Source organism: Macroventuria anomochaeta, assembly GCF_010093625.1.
Source record: "Macroventuria anomochaeta strain CBS 525.71 unplaced genomic scaffold BU25scaffold_19, whole genome shotgun sequence".
In the NCBI taxonomy this organism is placed as follows: Eukaryota; Fungi; Ascomycota; class Dothideomycetes; order Pleosporales; family Didymellaceae; genus Macroventuria; species Macroventuria anomochaeta.
The window spans coordinates 32,956-52,260 of record NW_022985380.1 but is presented as its reverse complement, the minus strand read 5'-3'; the positions used below and the strand labels follow the sequence as shown (position 1 = coordinate 52,260).

Here is a 19,305-nt window from a genome sequence, read left to right as displayed (position 1 = left end):
AGATTCGCAGAGCGAGCATGCACGCGCAGCACTGGGCTTCGTCGCACTGGGGACAGTCTACACGAAAACTGCGTGAGCACCTCGAGCTGCACAGTACCATCATTGCTAAGCACATGGCGATTGCAGATGGCCATGCTGCACTGCATGCACGTCTTTCTTCGGCGGATGCATTCTCTATCTGGGGCGCTGAAGAGCCTCTTGCGTCGCAGCCATGGCCAGACACAGCCGTTGTCGACCCTCCAGTGTTCACAACAACGCCTGGAGGGAGCACCCTGGCGATTACTAAGCAGTCGTTCAGCGCAACCCCCGAACAACTGGCATCGACCACGTTGTGCGTGAGTCCTCCCGTGTTGCAATACGACTTCAACAGGCACGTGATGCCGATTATGCAAACTTTCAGGCATGGTCTTCATGCTGCAGTCGTTGCATGTACTCAACATTGTGTGTTTATGCGACTCGTGCTCATGCGACTCGTGCTCATGCGACTCGTGCTCATGATTCCGCTTTCGTGGCAGGCATTGCAGTAGCCGTCCCGTCTCCCACCACCCTCGTGCTCGACACCGCCAGCACTGTACGCGTACTCGTCGTCCCCTCCTTCTTCTCCCCCGCAAGCGCCCAATCGTCCTCCCACTCCCCCTCCTCATCCCCAAAGCAGAACAAATCCGCCGCACTCCCCACATACACCTTCCTCCTCTTCCCCTTCGGCACCGTACACCCACCCACCTCCTCTCTAAACGTATTCGCATACTTGGCCGCCACCACCGCCACACTGCTGGGATCCATCTTCGCGCCGTTGAAGAGGAGCTGCGGCATGTGCTCCGTTTCGGGGAGGTCGCCGTCGAAGGGGAGTATCTTGTGGAGTGGCTGGGAGTGCGGGACGAGCGGGTGTTCGGGGTTCTTTGGTGGTGGTGGTGGGGGTGAGACGGCGCGGAGGAAGGGTTCGTTGAGCGCCTCGGGAGCGGGCGGGGTGTCTTTTGTGCCGGCTTCTGGATCTGGTGCGTATTCTTCTGGCGCGCGGTAGAGTTCGTTGTGGATGGCGACGAGGGCGGAGGGGGATGTGGTTGCTGGGTAGAGCAGGAAATATCCTCGTGCGCGCATGACTTCCAGCATGTACTCTGTCCAGGAGGGCAGGGTTTCTGAGACGAGCTTCGGCCTTGATACGGTCTTCGGGCTCTTCTGGTGCTTTGAGACGCGGTTGCCGAGGAAAGAGTGGAGTTCTGCCCACTTGTCGCCGAAGAAGAGCGTGGCGTGGCTGTTGGGTGCTTGCATCATGAATGGCACACTGGCTGTGCTGGCGTACAACTTCTTGTATCGCTCGGCGTGCATGTCGCTGATTGTGGGCGGCGCGAGCTTGGTCTTGCCGTCTACCAAGAGGGACGGTAGTTCCAGGCTGACGCCCATGACGTTGTCGATGCCGTCCGCTGCAAACGACGAGTAGCGGTATTCCAAGAGCAGGTAGCTGATGTAATGGAAGTACTGTGGTGACAGCTGCGCTTGTGGCGAGAGCAGCAAGACGTGCGAGTTGTCGACGTTGTTGGGGTAGAAGAGCTCGAGGAATCGTATCGCGGCGTCCTCTTGGGTCGCTCGATGGTTCGCGATGCGCCGCCGCAGCACAAGCCGGTTGCCCGCCAGAGGATGCGTCTTGTGCGGAGGCCATTGGAAGTTCTCTAAGCTCTGCTCTACCGTCGGATCCAGATCAGTCGGTAGCTCGAGGGTGATGCGAGGCAGCGCAAGCCCGCTGTAGTCTGCTTGCTTGATCGACTTGAGCAGATGAAGCACGCTGGACGAGTCTGGCGGCACCTGCACCAGTATGTCTATTGTTGGAAGATGCCAACTCTTCAGTGACCCCGCATCGAGTCGTGTCATCCACATGTAGTCCTCCCACTTGTCCCTGGGCACCTCTATGAGCGGCATGCCCAGCGTCTCAGTCTTGTTGCGTATACCCTTCACAAAGAACGCATCCTCTGACAGCGCATCATCCATAATAGCAACCTGCGGGTGCAGGAAGCTCTGGATATGCGTCAGGGCAGACTGGACGCTCAGCTCAGCGCGCTCATCTGTGCTGTACTCTGTGTAGTCTGGCCGCGCATCATGCCATATCGCTAGGCACTTCTTCCTGTCAATGCCATTGATGTCCAAAACATCCTCCAACGGTATGTCTTCCCTGCCCAGAAACGCTGCATGAACCCAGTTCCTATTCCACTTCGACATCTCGCAGATCAAGGGCAACATTGTGGATGCGCTCTGCAAGCTCGACACAGCAAACAGCACATTGCGATTTATCTTGCGATAGCCGTCCGTGTGCGCAGCGCCGCGCAGACTTTTGGCGAGTCGGTAGAACTTGAACATACCATCGAACGTATGCGGCGCCGCTTCTCCACGCCTCGGCGCTCGCATGCCCGGCGGCGGGCCCGTAGGTTCCTTGGCCTCCCAACTGTGCGGCCCTTCATCGTACGCAGGGCCTCGGCTCGGCTTGACGTACGCAAACGGATTATGGTGGCTCGTCTTCGATCCGTCGGGTCTCTCTGCGCGCATGTCTGGCATGTAATGCAGCACCACAGAGACAAGACAGAACCCCAGCACGAACAACAGCACCCGTTTCCGCCGCCATCGAGGCGCGTGGGTCCAGCCTATCCCCCCGTTGCGTCGCCGCGCGGGCTTGAAGTTGTGGTCGTCGTCCTTCTTGCCCAGCTCTTCGTCGGTCGGGAGCATCGTCTTGCCCAGCATGCTGCCCCGGATCACGCCCTCCTGTACCCACCCGCTGTTCTTGCTTTTTATTACCATGCGCGCAGCATTTCAGATGTTGCAGACTGTAAGAGTGGCACGAGCGGAGAGACTGTTCGGCACACAACACGTGCAAGGGAGCTATGGGCGCATTCGAGGGAGAGCTCCGAGCTCGAGGAGCGGTAGATGCAGTGGAGTATGGGTGGCGTCACCACCTTGCGTGCTGTATTTCAGATGTCGAGAGTGTGAGAAGATGTCTCAAGCAATCTCGGAAGCCAGCCAGCTATCAACATCAAAGAGGACATGTTGATATTGCGATAGCCGCTCCCAAGTGCACGGTCGGGGAAACATCCTTGCGACATTGCCAAGTCCGCTCGGCTGTGGCTGCCGCGTTTCATCCATCGTTCGCCTGCGAAACATCATCACCACTCTCAACATGGCATTTGGAAACGTGCGATAAACTTGTTCTGCTTTTGATCTTGTTTTGAAGAGCCTCGTTGTGCTTGACAGGAAATTTCAATCACGACTCAGCGCATCAGGATGCTCATTTCTCGGCCAACCGCTCATCAGCCTCCTTCAACGCCTGCCTCAACGCCCTCTCGTTCCTAGGCACAAACTTGACCTTGTAGTGTCTGCACATGCACACCAAGCTCGTTGGATCCGCGCTTCCCCTCACAGGATGCGTATCGACTTCCGAGTCCTTCACAATCTCGAAGCTGTTCAGCATGCGCAAGAAGACAAGGTACAGCTCACGGTTCGCAAGCAGCGAGCCAGCGCACATGCGGTATCCGAGGCCGTAGGTAAAGAGTGGCGCGTCGGGTTGCTCGAGCCACTGGGAAGTGTCAGTGTGTGGTAAGAAGTTTGGGGTGAGTGAGATGAAACTTACCCGCTCGGGGCGGAAGGTCTCGGGGTCGGACCAGACGTCAGGATCTGTAAGGGTCAGTACGTGGTAAGAAGTCTGGGGTGAGTGAGATGAGACTTACCCATGTTGCACGCCCACGCATTGAGGTAGATCGTGCTTCCAGCCGGAATCAGCTTGCCCTCGTAGATCACATCTTTGACCGTCGCACGGGGGAGCGCAAGACGAAGTACCGTGTAGAATCGCAGACACTCCCTAACGAGCGCGACAATGTACGCACACTTTTGGTCATCGTACGCATCGGCCAGCGGCTGCTCGTCCGAGTAGAGCTTGCGGATCTCTTCAACAGCCTTGTTCTGGATATCCGGACGCTGCGCTAGGAGTGCGACACTCCACTGCACGAGCGTGGTGATCGTGTCCAGACCGCCGGAGAGCATGGTCAAGCTGATCGAGGTGAGCTCCTCTTTGTTGAGCGCAGCTTCTTTGTCCTGGATGATGTTGGCTTGGATACACGGCTTGTGCGTTCCCTTCTCCATGCGGTCGTCAAGGTCCTTGTTTAATCGGTTCAAGTAAGCATCGCGCCTGAAGCGGTACTCCTTCGCCATCTTCGTGCCGCTACTGAAGGGGTTCAGCCTCAAAATTGGCATGTAGTCCTGCAGATTGCCAGTTGTGGATCTGAACTTGCTGATTGCGGCCTCGACTTCCGTGATCTCATGAAACATTGGATCTTCGCGGCTGCCCATACGTGTTCCCCAGTTAAGCGTCAGACTCAAGGATAAAGAGAGACGCTCAATCATCGGCATGGGGTCAACACCGACGGTGCCTGCACGGCCAGACTGAAAACCATCCTTGATGAAATCCTTCGTCTCCAAATCCAAGTGGTCAATGTACGTCGCAATACTCGGCTTGTTCAACGCACTTGCAGCGCCCTTTCTCCTCCTCTTCAAGCTATCGTTGAACGGACTTGTACCAATTGTCGTACCTGCGGTATTTGACAACACCTTATGGAACGTCCAAAACACGGGCCTTGAGCTCAATGCCTGACTATTGCCGCCAAAGATCTTGCGCGCCGCTTCAGCACTGTTCACGACCACGACGGGCTCGTTGCCGAGCTGGATCTGGTAGACTGCGCCATATTGCTTGGACCATTCGCGGTATCTGTCTGCAGCGTTGTACTTGATGTCTGGGATGTTGCCGACGAGAGGCCAGTTCTTCGGGCCTGAGAAGCCTTTGAGGCGCCGTGTGTAGCGGACATACTCATTTGCGATAAGGTATGTGATGGGTGTGAGGAGGACAAGAACTAGGATTGAACGGACGGGGTGATTGGCGAATTGCTCGGAGACGAGGGGCACGATCGTGGAGATCATCTTGGCCTGCTTGCCCTTTGGTTATGCAACTCTTGTCAGGTATAGTAGAGGTAAAGTGTGCCAGTGAGGAGGCACCAGTTCCTTATAGTTCAAAGCTCTTCGGAACTGCATCCAATTGCAACAGCCCAGATCTCAGATTTGGCTGCACGGAACCGCGCACCGGCACCGTCATTGTGCTCCTCCGCACTCAGAACGACCCCAGACAGCATCGCGATTATTGCGGGGAAGAAGGTTGGGTGCGGAATTGAGGACGCGTCGCGGAACAGAGGAGCAGCCTCACGCGAGGGTTGGCTTTGAGCAACCTGTGATTGGCCGCGCTTGTTGCTGTGGAAGACGCGTTCCGTTTCCGGGCACGTGCAGGTCAACCTCATCTCTCGTTGAAGGTCGATGAACTTTGCAACCAACATCGCCATTCTGGTGCGGAATGCCACAGCAATGCAGGTGTTTCACTACGATCGCAATGACTTTGCCAAGGGTCTTCATTCAGATGGCCACATTCACAGACACAGTCCTTCACGACACACCTCAGGATATTTCGTAGCGTCTGCTAGTTTGCTGCAAGAAGATGAAAGCAAATATGGATTGCAGATGAACTGGTGTATGCGCACAAAGAATAGTCATTTGGGGTAAATGTAGACTGTCTGTATGGGTCGTGCGAATACGATAGGATGTCGATCACAGGTTTCCACTATATGATCGATTCAGGAGGACTTTTGGGAGCAGTCAGACTATGGGAGGGTTACACGGGGCTCTGGAGAGATTGACGAGCACCTGAAGTGACGTATGAGGTGAGTGCAGGATAAATCGACACATAACAGCTGGGCGGCACACGAACGCACTTTCCACGGCTTTCGAAGTCCTCATCTCCAGCGTACGGCCGAGTGATTGCACCGCCGAGCTTATCCTCAACTACAACGGTAGTATTCGGGCCTCGAGCTGTTCAGAGGACGTTCAATGCAGAATTAACTTTGCCTGATTCGACGGCACCGCATCAGGCTCCCTCGCAACCCGCCTGGCTGGCCATGCAAACGATGCATGGGTGGTCGAACGGCGGTACTGCGACATCGCAACCGCGCTTGACAGGCTCAGTTACCTCACGAAGTCGCAGCACGTTGCAAGATCATCAGCTACCCAGCACATCATGAGGCTCGACAATCCCGAGGCCGGCAACCCGGTGGTTTGGGTGCTATGTGTTCGCTGTATATTTGAGGCTACGTTTATTCACGATTCACGAAAAGACACGATCGAGATACTCCGCTTCCGCCAACGCTTCTTCACAGGGGTTGCCTGTGACACAAGTATAATCCTCGATACTCCCATCTCTTCACACACTTCCCATATATCACATCAGCATCCCTCGACTTCCTCTACCTTGAAGGTCAAAGTGCATCAATGAAGCGGTCCCGATCTTCATACCAAGCGATCTCCCCTCGTTCAAGCGAGTATAATCTCCAGAATCCTAGCACCGAACAGTACAGTGCGTCAAACGCTCGAGCAGGCGTTTTTGCTGAGTACATTGAGGATGCTATAGGTACTACGGAGAACTTGGATCCCTTGCAGCACTTTCTGGGTTCTTACGTCGAGCCTTACACGCAAGCAAACACTTCGAACCAATCCGATGTTGCGAGCAGCGGCATCGACGCTCAAAGAAACCGCTCGCAGGCACAACAACCCCTTGGAAGCGTCCAACAAAGCCCACCTCAGTACAGCGAGGGTGTTTTACGTGGCATCGTGAATTATGCTGGATCCCCTGGATCGATCCGCGCACATCGCGTAACAAGAAGTGCACACCAACATCTCCAAGGTACGGCAGCTGTTTGTCCATATAACACACGCCGTAGATCCTACTCTGTCACAAGCCAAAGAACTACTGTCACACCTATGCCGAACCCTGCTTCAGGAGACTCGTCGGAAGTTCATTTCACGCCGTACGGTCCTTACCGCGGTCTATTTCATGATTCCGATGGAGCCAGGGATCACCGCCATTTTTGCACTCGCTTTGGTCGTCAAACATACATCCACCCTGAAGACGACCCTTCTATCGACCAAGTGGAGAGTGATCGCAATCACCATGTTGGGCGCATCTACGACGCCATGATCCGCGGAGATCGTGCCCAAGATAATGCGGGTTCCATCGCTATGAAGCGTTGGGTCCATTGCGCTCACTACAAATCCGACCTCGTGGAAGCATTCGCGCACAAAGTCTTTGACTGTTTGCTTGTGCAGGTAAAGGAAGGCTTCCGTGGATGGCATCACAATGACTATGTCGACGATGATCGCAAGGGTGAGAAAGAAGATCGTGAAGCCGACTGTGTAGGCCGCCTGGAGAACATCATCGATGCGCTTGAGCGGGAGAAGACGATCTGCGAAGATGTCGTAAACTCCGCTAGTCAGATCCGGATGTTCGTCAACGCTCCGATCGCTTATGCGTCTCGTAAGCTTCAGAATCGCCTTGGCAACAGCAAACGAGGTCGTACGAAGGATACAACAAACTCCAACCCCAGACCGACCAAAGCGCGAAGGATTGGCGGGAGGCAAACCAGAGCCCGATCGGCTACCACATCTGAATTTCCAACCTCTAGAGACGCCACACCTCAGTTCCAGACGTCAGATACCACAACAATGCCCTATTATGCAACTTCGACTTCGCAGCAACTCCCATCAAGCCCTACACCAGCCTGCTTGGCTCCTAGACGGCCTCTTCAGAGATCTGCCATATCCATGCCCCAAGTGCATACTGGCTACAAGCAAGCCAACGCAACCGCGCCACCTATGACGACCAAACCCGCCACGACGTCGTCTGCTTTGTCAAGACCTGCGATGTCACCTCCAATGGCCCCCAATTCACGCTCATATAATGCTCACGTCACAGCGATGCCACCAGCGCAGATGTTGCCCGTCCCCTCGACACCCTCGCCCTCATGCATCTATCATTCCGCACCTCCATCACCTGACGGCGTGAAGTATCTTATTGCCACAAGCTCACCCGAATCCTTCCTCGCCGTGGATACTTTCGACAACAATATGTGCACACCTGTAGACCCGTCGCTGGCCACCAATGACATCCTCTTTACCCAAAAGGTATGGTCGAACGAGCTTGCAAACGTCCAGGCAGCTGACAGCACGAACTACTTCGATCAGCATCCGATCGTCAGCCATGTCAGCCTTACCGATATTGAGAATGGACCCTTGCAGCCTATTGACCAAAGTATCGGAGATTCTACCGACTTCGAATCCCTCTGGAATGCACAAACTGGTGTGCAGCCCTTCTCTTTCGACGGATGTCCAAATAATGGTTTGAGTCAGCATTGAATACCCCATCTTTCTGCGCCCTTGTACCTGTATCACATTGCTTTGCGTATCGGTTGGATTTCCTTTAAGTTTGTGCGTTGTTCACCTGGACAGTGTGACAACAATTCCACCTCGATTTGTGCTTTTAACGTCTGATGGGTTTCTTTATCTCTTGCCACTATTCGGGCTCAAACCTCTTCGCATGTTGCCTGGCTCAGTGCTGGTTCTTCTTTGAACTTTGTGAGTTCTATTCCCACTGCGAGTAGAAAGGGGTTATGGCAGTCTTGCCGATGTATTGTATATACATGTAACTTTTCTCATCAATACTCAACCATAATCGTCAAACTTCCGTCCGAATTTCATAGTTGTCCCGAATCTCGTATGTCACTGCGAGCTGAACCAATCGTTATGGCGCTGGAGCAGGTCGCATGGCACTCACCTCCACAGGCTCTAGCCGGGTACCCAGCTCTGCGGTACCATGCTAGGAACCCAGTTCAGTAATCGCTCATTCGCCACCACGTCCCTCGGTCGTAAGTCCGATACTTGGAGGTATTTCGATCAATGTGCTCTTCTATAGTTCTCCATACACCGGACAAACTTCTGCAAACTTGATGCTGGTTTCTGGAATTCTCAACACGTGAGATGCTGCTTTCACAGCGACAACAAAATATCTCAAGTTGTTTCACTGACATTCCAGCATCATCGAGGCGTGACTGGGCACAATGTATGCCTTTCACTGCTATGGCGATGCTCCTGCGGCTATTTCATCCAGGTCGACTACGACGTTCTGCTGCTCCTCCACCACCTCATATCATTCAACCACCTCTCTACTATTCCACCATGGCGCAGAACAACCCTTCTGAAACAGCCTTAACTACGGCTCAATCACCACCTCCAACCAACGGCACTGTCGACGACACCGCTCCGTACAAATTCAACGACCAAGGCGGTCCAACGCGACTTGCATGGGCCAACGACCTCACTGGGGCCACTGCATACCGTAGTCGTGTAACACGTCCCCCAAAGCAACTCGGAACGTCTGATCCGACCATTGCTCGCGTCAAGGCACGCCAGGAGACCTACATCTATGAGATGGTACAAGCTATGTTCAAGGTCGACACGGTAAAGGACAATCCTACTTTTGAGGGTGTCTTCTGGTTTACTCGTGGTCATAAGAACGTCGTCTCCGCCTACGATGTTGAAGCCGCGTGCCGGGTACTCTTCAAGGCCGTTCTCGACCGCTGCGAAATCGGACATCGCGGTCTCGATCGGGAAGATCGACTGTATAAGAAGTACCCCGAAAAAATCGACCTCAACGGTAGCTGTGAGGCCCGCATCAACAACGTCATCACTGCTTTATGCGAGTGGAAGTCTATCTGCAAGGACGTTCTCACATCGGATGCCAAGATCGGCCAGTTGGCAAACGCTCCGGCTTCGATTGCCAAGGACAAGCAGAAGCACTGGAAGAACAACAAGACAAAGAAGGAGAGCACTCAAAACGACCGGGTTGTCGCCGTCACTGCTACCCAAGGTGCTGCTGCTGCTGCTCTGGTTGTTGCTGGCAACTTGCCGCCTGTAGCTCGAGTCGGCCGTCAAAAGAAGACAAAGCCTGAGAAGAAGAACCGCGAGGATCGGGACCCTTCAGCACCTCCGCCTCGGACTCAAGCCGGTTCTTCCTCTTCTAAGCCATCCTACACCGACAGGGCCAACAAGCAATGCACGGCCCACTTGAGCGAACCTGACCCCCTTGCGGGCTTCGATCTGGAGTCATCCGATCTTTCAGGTCATCTACAACAGCCAGCTGGTCCTGGCAGTCTACCTCAAGACCCGCCGGTCTACGGATGTACCTATCCGGTTGGAATTTCGCAGCAAGGGCAGTCGCTTGTACATCAACAGGGCCGGTTGTTTGCATCTCAGCCAAACCAGCCCTTCGTACCTCCGCAACACCAAGCCATACCGTCAGCCTATCCCAAGTACAACTCTGGTGGCTTCGGAGCCACTCGACAAGTATTCCACAGCTTTAGCGGCTACGTTCAAGGTCTTGTTCCAGTCAACCTCTCGAACCACTTCAACGGCCCGACCTATGCACCCAAATTCCCGCTGTCATCCCCGCATGGCAATCCTACCACAAACATGCGCAGCTACAACATGTACGGCACTATTACCCCCCCAAAAACCCCTGCTTACGGTGGCACATCGACTACCGATACAATCTATGCTGCTGCGGCTGCTGCGGTGCCCTCTCAACCTTCTCGTCCGCTGAACCCGGCAGCGAAGCACTACCGCACTCCAACTATGGATGCGCAGTCGCAGCCTTTGCCCACGCGTGTTAAGCGGGACGAGGTGCAAGAGGACGTTACTTCGGGTCTCGACAACGTTGATGAAGAGTAGGTACCGCATTCTATGACTGAGTAACACCTCACTCCAGTACTGTAAACATGTTCGCGTCAGGTCGCTGGCTGCGTCTGTGGTTGTTGTTCCGCCTCCAAACTAATCTACCCAAGACTGGGTGTACGGATCATTCATGTCTCGTTTGTTTCTTACGGGGATATCTTTCTAAATGCACATAAAGCTGTAGCATCTACAGCAGGGTACAATACTTCTGGATCTGGTCGGCCTTAGTGAGCCAAGTCAAACGGATACACGAACATATCAATGGAATCATTTGCATCGTTACTCACCGTTCCATATGTTTCTATCTGCTTGCAAATGCAGTTCATAATGTTCGGACATGATTCCAAGCCTGAGGGATGGCGGTTGTGTGATGGTGACGTTCAGTTCAGGCGTCCAACTAACCGCTTCAGGAAATATTCGCTAGCGCCCATTGCAACCAGTGAGACATTTGTAATCGGAACGGAGACGTCGAAAGCAAATCTATAAGGTATAAGAGCATCGTGAGGTTGAAGTGACAGACTGTATCGAGATTCAGATCTCAGAAAACCACCTCTAATCTTTGTATCTTATTGCCTCTCAGACTGACACAACCTCACCATGTCGACACACTTTGCAGTAGCAACAGTGGGCGTCAAAGCCAAGCTCGAACTCATCCGAGTACCTACTGTCAAACCTACAGGAGATCAGGTCCGTATCCGAAACGAATGGACTGCCTCCACACCATTAGATCTGCACCAGAACGACGGTGGTCTTCTGGTGAAGCACCCGCAGGTCCTTGGTGACGGCACCGCGGGTACAGTTGTCGAAGTCGGACCTGATGTGAAAAGACTCAAGGTCGGCGACAAGGTATTCGGATTTACGTGGAGAACCCAAGCGGAGAAGGGGCAACAGGAGTTTGCTACGGTCGAAGAGTGGCTGCTTGCTAAGGTAAGTTGACCTGATTCGTACCTTCAGCATCGGCTGACCACAACATAGCTCCCAGAAGACTTTACGCTTGCAGAGGCGATAACCCTTCCAGACAATCTCGTCACGGTGTTCCATACGCTGACAGCAGACCTGGGCATCGAGCTGCCGTGGCCAAAGCCGAATGAGTACGTGCCAGCGAATGCTGACAGTCCGATCCTGATCTGGGGCGGGTCGTCATCTGTCGGTCAGTTCGCGCTACAGGTCCTGCGATACTATGGCTACACCAATGTCCTGGCCACTGCCTCCCGCAAGCAGCATGACAAGTTGCGCAACCTTGGTGCGAAGGCTCTGTTCGACTACAATGACCAGAACATCGTGGCCTCCTTACTCCAAGAGGGCGGTGCAACTGGCATCCCGCTGATCTTCGACTGCATTGGAAGCAAGTATGGAAGCATTGCACCCATCTCCCAGGTCGCAAGGGACGGCGCGAAGGTTGCTATACTGCTGCCGGTCATTGTGCGAGACTCGACCGAGGTAGAAGCTCCTGAGTACGAGATGGACGTCAAGAAGGCGGCAGACTGGAAGGCAGGTGTCGATGCTCGAGGCGTTAGAACACACTTCTACTTAGACGTAAGTATCCATGATTCTCTGGCGATTAGTGGCGGATGCGCAAAGGCTGACGTTCCGGAGAACGAATTCTTCAGATACCACCTCCAACCTGACATTATGCCCACGATGCTGAAAGAGCGCATTGTCGAGCCACAAAGGCAGAAAATTGTCGAAGGCGCGACGTTGTTGGAAAGAGCGCAAAAAGCGATGGACATGCTTCGGCGCAAAGAAGTCAGTATGGAGAGATTGGTCTGGTCTGTCAGCGATACCGAACCATAAGAGCGGTGAGGTCATTGATTCTGTTCATTTTGCTCGGGTAAAACGGGTCTTTATTGAAGTGTTTCGGAGCGCGCTGGCGGTGGGGAACATCGAGCAGATGGAAGGAGTGATGCTGGGGCGGCCCCACTGAAGTCAGCCATTTCCGTGCCGAGACTTCTGTCATATCCACGAGCACTGACAACACCAAGCGAGATTCGACAATACCGAGAAGTATTGATCCTGTACGGTATACGAAGACAGTAAATCTGCCTCAAAACACCTCGAATGTGCTTGCGTGAAGGTCTGTTTCCTAATTTGCATATAAAGCGAAGACGATTGAGCTTCAGAATTTTGCGTACCTCACCATCGATTCCAGACTTTGTGATCATCTTCTCAGGCTACAGCGTGTATCTTGATCAAGGATTCAGGAGGATTGACCTGTAGGTTTTCGATTCATTTGCAGACAGCGGATCTACCTAGCGCTAAACAGGTTAGTTCCCGGTTCGTGACAGGAGACAGCTCGACGCCTCTGCATCGTTCTCCATCTCTTCTTCGAACAACAAAGCATCTCCATCTCGCTTCCGGCACAGGCAAAGCAAAGCGCGCGGTGTGATGCATGTCAAGCGCCTGCGATAAGGACGAACTTGTTGGTGGAGACGCCGAATCATGCGAAATCTGCCGTTTTCCGCCTCTCGCATTGACCCCATCACAGATGAAACCGCCCACATGCTCGCGACCGTTTCAACCCAGGTCTTTGGGCGCTTCGACCAGATGAAACGATTCGCCTAGATGTCCCTTACAGGTTAGACATCTGCCACAGTGCATGGTGGCCGCTGTCGCGGGAACGCCCCTCCTTGGCCTTCCGCCTTAATCTTCATCCTACGATATTAGTCATTCCGGAGCTGCATTCTTACTGGTGGAGTAACCCGGCCAAGCAGCGGATGAGGCTCCCCGCCATGTCAGATATCCCAGAAGTGGGCATACGTCCTGGGCGAGAACACAGGCAAGCGTTGTTCACGAGGCTGCACTCCATCGGGACTCAGTTTCGAATGTTTAATGAACGACCCACAACACGGCATGGAAGGAATGATTCATTATGAAAGAGGGCGTATATAGGCGTCTGACACTGCTCTTCCTGTTGTTTTGCCCAAACATCAATTTCCTCTTCCAATTCATCAGCTTCTTTGCTTCCTAGGTCTGTGACCTTGACATTCGTTGTTACCACACTCATTCTTTACACTCTTTCAAAGAAGCTAGCTTCTCATCACACTCTCTACCAACAACCTTTCAACCCAACAACCAACCATCAAAATGAAGTCCTACTCCGCCGCTGTTGCCCTCGCTGGCTTCGTCTCCTCCGTCGCCGCTCACGGCTTCATCTCCTCCCCCTCCCCTCGTCTTCCCGGCGATGGCCTCAAGGCTGCCTGCGGTGACCAGGTCTACAACCAGCAGAGCTCCGACCACTACGGCAACGTCCAGGGTGCTCTCCAGAACCTGCAGGGCTCCCACCCCGACTGCCGCATGTGGCAGTGCAAGGGTGTCCCCTTCGCCGACGCCGGTGAGATCTTCGAGTACACCGCTGGCCAGGTCATTCCCATGAAGGTCGAGATCCGTGCTCCCCACGACGGTGTTGCCAACGTCTCCATCGTCAGCGTCAAGACTGACAAGGTCATTGGCGAGCCCCTCATCAGCTGGGACCAGTACGCTCTCACCTCCTCCCCCATCTCTGAGCACCCCGACTGGACTTCGTTCGACATCACTATGCCCGATGTCAGCAGCGAGTGCGCCAACAAGGGTGACTGCGTGATCCAGTGGTACTGGGATGCCGCCTCCATCGACCAGACCTATGAGTCCTGCATCGACTTTACCATGGGTGGTGGCTCTGGCTCCGGCAACAGCACTGCTCCCGTCTCCAGCGCTGCCCCCGTCAGCTCTGCTGCCCCCGTCAGCACTGCTGCCCCTGCCTCGTCCGCTGCTCCTACCTCTGCTGCCGCTGAGGCCACTCCTGTCGCTTCCTCCACCGAGGCTGCTACCCCCGTTGCCAGCTCCGCCGCCCCTGCTACCCCTACTGCCACCGGCTCCGCTGGCTCTTCCACCCTTCCTGAGGAGTTCACTATCGAGCAGTTCATCTCCTGGCTCGAGGCCAACGCTGGCTCCAGCGCTGTCCAGAAGCTCCGCCGTGCTATTGCTGCGCGCACTTCGCGCACCCACGCCCGCGCTTTCCGCGGTTAAGTAAATAGCTTAGGCTTAGACGACCGGTTGTTGAAAAGTTGTAGCGGTGATGCTTCTATTCTCTTGTAGATATACACTTCAGTCATGAATGGATCTTTCCACTCAGGTGGACTTTCTACACGCTGTGCTATGCTTGAACCTGTTCGTGATCGTGCTGTCTGCTTACCATGAACTAGAGGAAACTACACATCATGAGGAACGTGTGGATGAAACAAGGTAATCTTCTTCGATTGTATGGCGGTTGATTATTCGATCACAACTGTGAACTTTAACATGCACATCAGTGTCCAAGCGCGAATTTTCTCCATCTTCTACTTCAGCATATCGAACACAATCCCGTGCGGCCCACCCTCCTCCGCCGGATAATCCAGCTCGAACCACGAAAGCCCGAAGTCCCGATCATCACTCGCCGGATGCAACAAGAACTGCGCAACTTGACCCTTCGGGCAGGGGTAAATAGTCCCTCCACTGATGGTCGTCTTGCCAGAGTGACTAAGTGTGACCGTAGCGACTGTCGTGATGGGCTGCGGCCTGCTGTTCCAAGTGTCCTTATCCTTGTTGATGGTCGGTGGGAGAGAGGAGATGTTGAACTGATAGGGGGCCTGGCCCCAAAGCGACCAGGGTGCGCCTTTGGTCGGGTTGGTGTTGATGTAGAAATGCAGCTGGCACCATTGGGCGTCGTTCGAGGGGACGTCGAAGGAGATCTCGGTGTATTTCTGGGACGTATTAGTAAGGATGAGTAGTTGGTGTGAAGATGCATACCTGCTGGGTGATGGAGCCGGTTAGCTGTGTGCCGTAGGCACGGTTGGGTGCGTTGGCGTCGACTGGGATGATGAGGTGTGGGAACTGCCTGTTGACGAGCGCGCTCAGGGACGGCAGGCCGAAAAGGATGGGGAGAAGAGCTAGTGCGTGCATGTTTGGAGACAGAATATCAGTTTGTGATACAAATAGCTGCTGGCGGTATGGAGGCTCAGCCTGACGGTGCTGAGGTATAAAACTAGAGATGAACAGCTTATACTTATACCTGGGCAGCTGCTGTGCAAAGCAGCACTGCGCAACTGACGGAAAGCGGTCCGGACATGGCCATGACGATGTGATTGCCCTGGAAGAGGCCTTGGTACGACGTGATGAAAGTCTGTACCGGAGTCAACGCTCAGGTAGACTTGCCTTGGGTCCGGTGCCGTATCCGTATGGATCCAATGGTAGAGTTCCGGTCACCACTAAGAGAGACTGAGCCTTGCTGATCGATCAATTGAGCGAGTACACAGCCATCACTATTACCCAATCGAGCCTGGCTCGTGTTATCTTGCCGTATTCAAACGAGGAAACCAATATCTGCAGTACTACTGCAACTGCGAAGCTGTCAATCACGTGTTGTACTTGACGGTATCGACGGGTGTATCCTCAAGTTCACTGATCGGGCATGACTTGTGGATCTTGCCGTGCGGATAGCTGCAGTGAGTCGACATTACAGCCGCTCCTTGGGGTAGGCGAGAATATTGGCAGGTATGCGCTGGAGTGGTAGAAGTGTCTCGGGGGAAAACGCAGCAGTCGACGACAGCCAAGTAGCATGACATTGTGTCCGGGGGATGGCCGACCATTCTGAACGTGTAACCGAATGAACAGGCTTACGAAGGGTTCCAAGGTTGAACTCTCGTAATCAAATGAAGACCTGCTCGAACAGTGGTACAAACTTCCTAGCTGGCCTTGATGAACGTCGTGCAAAAACGCTTGGTCATACTTTACTGATGCAGGGTTAGTGTACACCAAAGCTTACAAGCTATGGTAAATCGTGGGGTCCCATCACTCGACCTGACTAGCAGAGGGAAGGGGAGTTCAACTTCCAGCTAATTACGCGTCTGCTGCCCCGTAAACGAATCAGACTTCTCACTGCGGCCACTGCGACTAGCAACACGGCTACCATTTTGGATATGAAACAGAGAACTTCCGCGTCTCTGTGTTGTGAGCATTGATGTGAGATCTTTAACGAAGTGAGGTGGCGACAGACAGGTTAGTGGTGAGGCCGAAGTGTTGGAAGGCGCGCGCGCTGCGTGCCTCGACAAAGCACGTTACGTCATGCTGCAGGCATGGGCTTCATCCCACCTCCACCAACACCAGAGCTCGCAGTTGTCAGCTACCACCAATGTCTACAGACTGTTGTGCAACATGGGTTTGCTACCACGACTTCGATCCACATTGAGATGTACCCTTGCAGCTCCCCATCACCCCGCGCGTCGAGCCCTCCACCTTGCACCGCCATGGCTTCTTGACGATTACACCCAGCGCTATCACCTGATCAGCTCTGTAGACGCATCCAAGAAACGATCCCAAGCATACGCGCATTTGAGCAACTGTAACCTTTGTCCGAGACTGTGCGGAGTCAATCGCTACGAGAAGACAGGCGTCTGCTTGATTGGCGCGGAGAAGGTCAAGGTCAACACGGTCGCGCCGCATTTTGGAGAAGGCATGCAAACTTATCATCAGCTGCTTGTATATCGGAAGTCGGGGTACAATCGCTGATTGTTCGTGCAGAACCATGTCTCCAAGGCCACAACGGTTCTGGCAGCGTCTTCTTCTCCGGTTGCAACCTGCGATGCGTATGTAACACCTACATCTGTGGACTATTGAATGTGTATTTGCTGTATTCGATGCGTAACTCCAGGCATACCTAACGTTTTCCAGGTGTTCTGCCAGAATCATGACATTGCCCATCAGCGCAACGGTTTCGACCTCACCCCCGAAGAGCTCGCCGAGTGGTACATGAAACTGCAGGACGTAGGCAAATGCCACAATATCAATCTCGTCACACCCGAACATGTCGTCCCGCAAGTCGTCCTCTCCATCCTGCACGCTCGCGAGCTCGGTCTGCGGATACCCATCGTCTACAACACATCCTCTTTTGACTCGCTGGAGAGCCTGAAGCTGCTAGACGGCTTGGTAGACATCTACTTGCCAGACTTCAAGGTGTGGAAGGACAGCACCAGCAAGAGGTTGCTGAAGGCGAACAACTACACCGCAACGGCCATGGAGAGTATCAAGGCGATGCATGCACAGGTTGGAGATCTCTGCTTCACAGCCGATGGCATCGCGAAGAGGGGCGTCTTGGTGCGACACCTCGTAATGCCAGGGATGGAAGATGAAGGCAAAGCGATTATGAGATGGCTCGCGGAAAACGTCTCCAAGGACATCATGGTGCACATTATGGAGCAATACTTCCCCCGTGCCCACGTTGGCAAAGAGCGTCGCAGCGGCAAGGATAAACGCAACGTTGTCGATCCGGGCGGCGCGCAAGCTCCGGAGAGTACGAAGAAGGATGTGAGATATGCAGACATCAATCGTCCGGTAGATCTGAGTGAAGTTGCATCTGTTAAAAAAGCGGCCGAAGAAGCGGGCTTATGGCGCTTTGTCGAAGCTGCAAAGCACGGTGGCTTCAACATCTAAGCACGCCTAGAATGCGGGACGGATCTTGGTTGTTTGCAAGCTCGTCATGGCTGCGGACTGCGCTTGCCCTCGGGGCAGGCACAGGCTGGCTCCTGCCTGCCTTCTGGCTCACCTCACCTCATCATGCGTGGCATCCTCATCTCTTCACCAACGAAACACCCATTCAACTACCCACACAGTACATTACTACGCCACCGCCCACCGCAATGGACCATGCTGCCGATCTGGTAGAGGCCGTGCACCAGCTTAAAGTTGACCGAGACACCTGGGAAGCTGTCGCACTCCAGTACAAGGCCGCTTTCGAGGCGCAGACGGCTCGTCTGCGAGAACTCCAAGACATCTGTTTCGCCACACAAGCGGAGCTGGAGAATGAGCGTGTTCAATATCGTCGCCTACATCTGAGTCTTGATGGAGTACCTCACGATCGCCCGCCTACGGCGAACAGCACCGACGACGTCGCCGATAGCCAAACGTTCGGCACCGCAATCGTCCTTTCGCCAAGCCGCATCGACATGAGCTGGAGACTCAGACCTTCAGAGGACTGCGGCAACCCCATTTTCAAGCGTGTACAGCAATTTGCTTCACAGCAGAACTACGGCACGGCTCTGATCGAGATTGAGAGACTGTTGCGCGGCCCACTGAGCCCCAAAGCTCGGGCCGAAGGACTGCTACTGAAGAGCAGCATCCTACAGGCGACTGGCCCCGACTCGCTCTACGACGCCCTCGCAGCCTGCAGTGAAGCACTCGAGCTGTGCGACCGTGTGCCGGAATTGCAGCCTTTGCTGCCGAGGATACAGTATCAGAGAGGCATCTACTACTACCAACTCCGGATGCTTCACCAAGCGCGAGACGCATTCAGGGCGGTCAGCGAGGACAATCTGCTTTTCGAGAGAGCCAACGAGTATCGTCAGTCCTGCGATGACGAACTGGAACTGCTCCATTTCCCGAATCGCCGTTCCGCGTTTGACGAGAACCGCTCAATGACCGACAGCTTCCTTGCGCAATTGAACGTTGGCTCATCACATGTGAGTTGGGACAATACTTTTTCGCTTGCAAGTTTTCATTGACAGGGTCTGCAGGGGAGGCTTCGGCGCACAAGTGCTCAACTGAAGTTCCGTGCCACTCAGAAGGCGAAGCGAATGCCGCTCCCGCATCGGTGGGTATCTTCGAAGACTGACTTATCGTCAAAGACTGACGAGGTCTGATCCGGCTTGGAGCTACTGT

General features: G+C 54.2%; 9 protein-coding genes across 9 annotated transcripts; 7 read left to right on the top strand and 2 right to left on the bottom strand.

Moving 5' to 3' along the window:
- Positions 1 to 149: 149 nt before the first annotated feature.
- On the bottom strand, positions 150 to 2,427 carry BU25DRAFT_411296 (uncharacterized protein). The gene has a single exon (XM_033706518.1). The coding sequence runs from the start codon at positions 2,209 to 2,211 to the stop codon at positions 493 to 495; it is 1,719 nt and encodes a 572-aa protein (XP_033560953.1). The 5' UTR covers positions 2,212 to 2,427; the 3' UTR covers positions 150 to 492.
- Positions 2,428 to 3,164: 737 nt separating this feature from the next.
- BU25DRAFT_448961 (cytochrome P450) lies at positions 3,165 to 4,987 on the bottom strand. Its single transcript, XM_033709615.1, has 3 exons — positions 3,708 to 4,987; positions 3,611 to 3,654; positions 3,165 to 3,556 (listed from the first exon to the last, which is right to left on the bottom strand). Exons 1-3 carry the CDS (start codon positions 4,948 to 4,950, stop codon positions 3,269 to 3,271), a joined length of 1,575 nt encoding a protein of 524 aa, XP_033560952.1. The 5' UTR covers positions 4,951 to 4,987; the 3' UTR covers positions 3,165 to 3,268.
- A 1,844-nt stretch (positions 4,988 to 6,831) lies between these two features.
- On the top strand, positions 6,832 to 7,425 carry BU25DRAFT_342855 (uncharacterized protein; the record flags this gene model as incomplete). Its single annotated transcript, XM_033702930.1, has 1 exon — positions 6,832 to 7,425. A coding segment is annotated over one exon (594 nt), but the record flags the coding sequence as incomplete, so codon positions are not given.
- Positions 7,426 to 9,081: 1,656 nt separating this feature from the next.
- On the top strand, positions 9,082 to 10,632 carry BU25DRAFT_459038 (uncharacterized protein; the record flags this gene model as incomplete). Its single annotated transcript, XM_033710251.1, has 1 exon — positions 9,082 to 10,632. One exon carries the CDS (start codon positions 9,082 to 9,084, stop codon positions 10,630 to 10,632), a length of 1,551 nt encoding a protein of 516 aa, XP_033560950.1.
- Positions 10,633 to 11,172: 540 nt separating this feature from the next.
- On the top strand, positions 11,173 to 12,432 carry BU25DRAFT_369049 (GroES-like protein; the record flags this gene model as incomplete). Its single annotated transcript, XM_033703917.1, has 3 exons — positions 11,173 to 11,562; positions 11,611 to 12,171; positions 12,232 to 12,432. The coding sequence occupies exons 1-3, from the start codon at positions 11,233 to 11,235 to the stop codon at positions 12,427 to 12,429; spliced, it is 1,089 nt and encodes a 362-aa protein (XP_033560949.1). The 5' UTR covers positions 11,173 to 11,232.
- Positions 12,433 to 12,640: 208 nt separating this feature from the next.
- On the top strand, positions 12,641 to 13,185 carry BU25DRAFT_71659 (uncharacterized protein). Its single transcript, XM_033712047.1, has 2 exons — positions 12,641 to 12,848; positions 12,904 to 13,185. Exons 1-2 carry the CDS (start codon positions 12,694 to 12,696, stop codon positions 13,019 to 13,021), a joined length of 273 nt encoding a protein of 90 aa, XP_033560948.1. The 5' UTR covers positions 12,641 to 12,693; the 3' UTR covers positions 13,022 to 13,185.
- A 243-nt stretch (positions 13,186 to 13,428) lies between these two features.
- BU25DRAFT_71657 (uncharacterized protein) lies at positions 13,429 to 14,722 on the top strand. The gene has a single exon (XM_033712046.1). The coding sequence runs from the start codon at positions 13,720 to 13,722 to the stop codon at positions 14,638 to 14,640; it is 921 nt and encodes a 306-aa protein (XP_033560947.1). The 5' UTR covers positions 13,429 to 13,719; the 3' UTR covers positions 14,641 to 14,722.
- Positions 14,723 to 15,111: 389 nt separating this feature from the next.
- BU25DRAFT_431802 (uncharacterized protein) lies at positions 15,112 to 18,081 on the top strand (the record flags this gene model as incomplete). The annotated part of the gene is made up of 6 exons (XM_033708678.1): positions 15,112 to 15,128; positions 15,185 to 15,208; positions 15,419 to 15,435; positions 16,856 to 17,104; positions 17,173 to 17,237; positions 17,323 to 18,081. 6 exons carry the CDS (start codon positions 15,112 to 15,114, stop codon positions 18,079 to 18,081), a joined length of 1,131 nt encoding a protein of 376 aa, XP_033560946.1.
- Positions 18,082 to 18,287: 206 nt separating this feature from the next.
- BU25DRAFT_342790 (uncharacterized protein) lies at positions 18,288 to 19,286 on the top strand (the record flags this gene model as incomplete). The annotated part of the gene is made up of 2 exons (XM_033702926.1): positions 18,288 to 19,106; positions 19,161 to 19,286. 2 exons carry the CDS (start codon positions 18,288 to 18,290, stop codon positions 19,284 to 19,286), a joined length of 945 nt encoding a protein of 314 aa, XP_033560945.1.
- Between the last annotated feature and the right edge of the window lie 19 nt (positions 19,287 to 19,305).

What these genes read in the sequence shown, in the direction of transcription:
- BU25DRAFT_71659 (XM_033712047.1), top strand. Translation starts at nt 12,694, where the DNA reads ATGTGCTTGCGTGAAGGTCTGTTTCCTAATTTGCATATAAAGCGAAGA. An exon ending in GGATTCAGGAGGATTGACCT is followed by an intron (nt 12,849 to 12,903) that starts GTAGGTTTTCGA and finishes TAAACAGGTTAG; the next exon opens with TTCCCGGTTCGTGACAGGAG.
- BU25DRAFT_411296 (XM_033706518.1), bottom strand. Translation starts at nt 2,211, where the DNA reads ATGTCGAAGTGGAATAGGAACTGGGTTCATGCAGCGTTTCTGGGCAGG.
- BU25DRAFT_71657 (XM_033712046.1), top strand. Translation starts at nt 13,720, where the DNA reads ATGAAGTCCTACTCCGCCGCTGTTGCCCTCGCTGGCTTCGTCTCCTCC.
- BU25DRAFT_448961 (XM_033709615.1), bottom strand. Translation starts at nt 4,950, where the DNA reads ATGATCTCCACGATCGTGCCCCTCGTCTCCGAGCAATTCGCCAATCAC. An exon ending in TGCGTGGGCGTGCAACATGG is followed by an intron (nt 3,655 to 3,707) that starts GTAAGTCTCATC and finishes TGACCCTTACAG; the next exon opens with ATCCTGACGTCTGGTCCGAC. An exon ending in AGACCTTCCGCCCCGAGCGG is followed by an intron (nt 3,557 to 3,610) that starts GTAAGTTTCATC and finishes GACACTTCCCAG; the next exon opens with TGGCTCGAGCAACCCGACGC.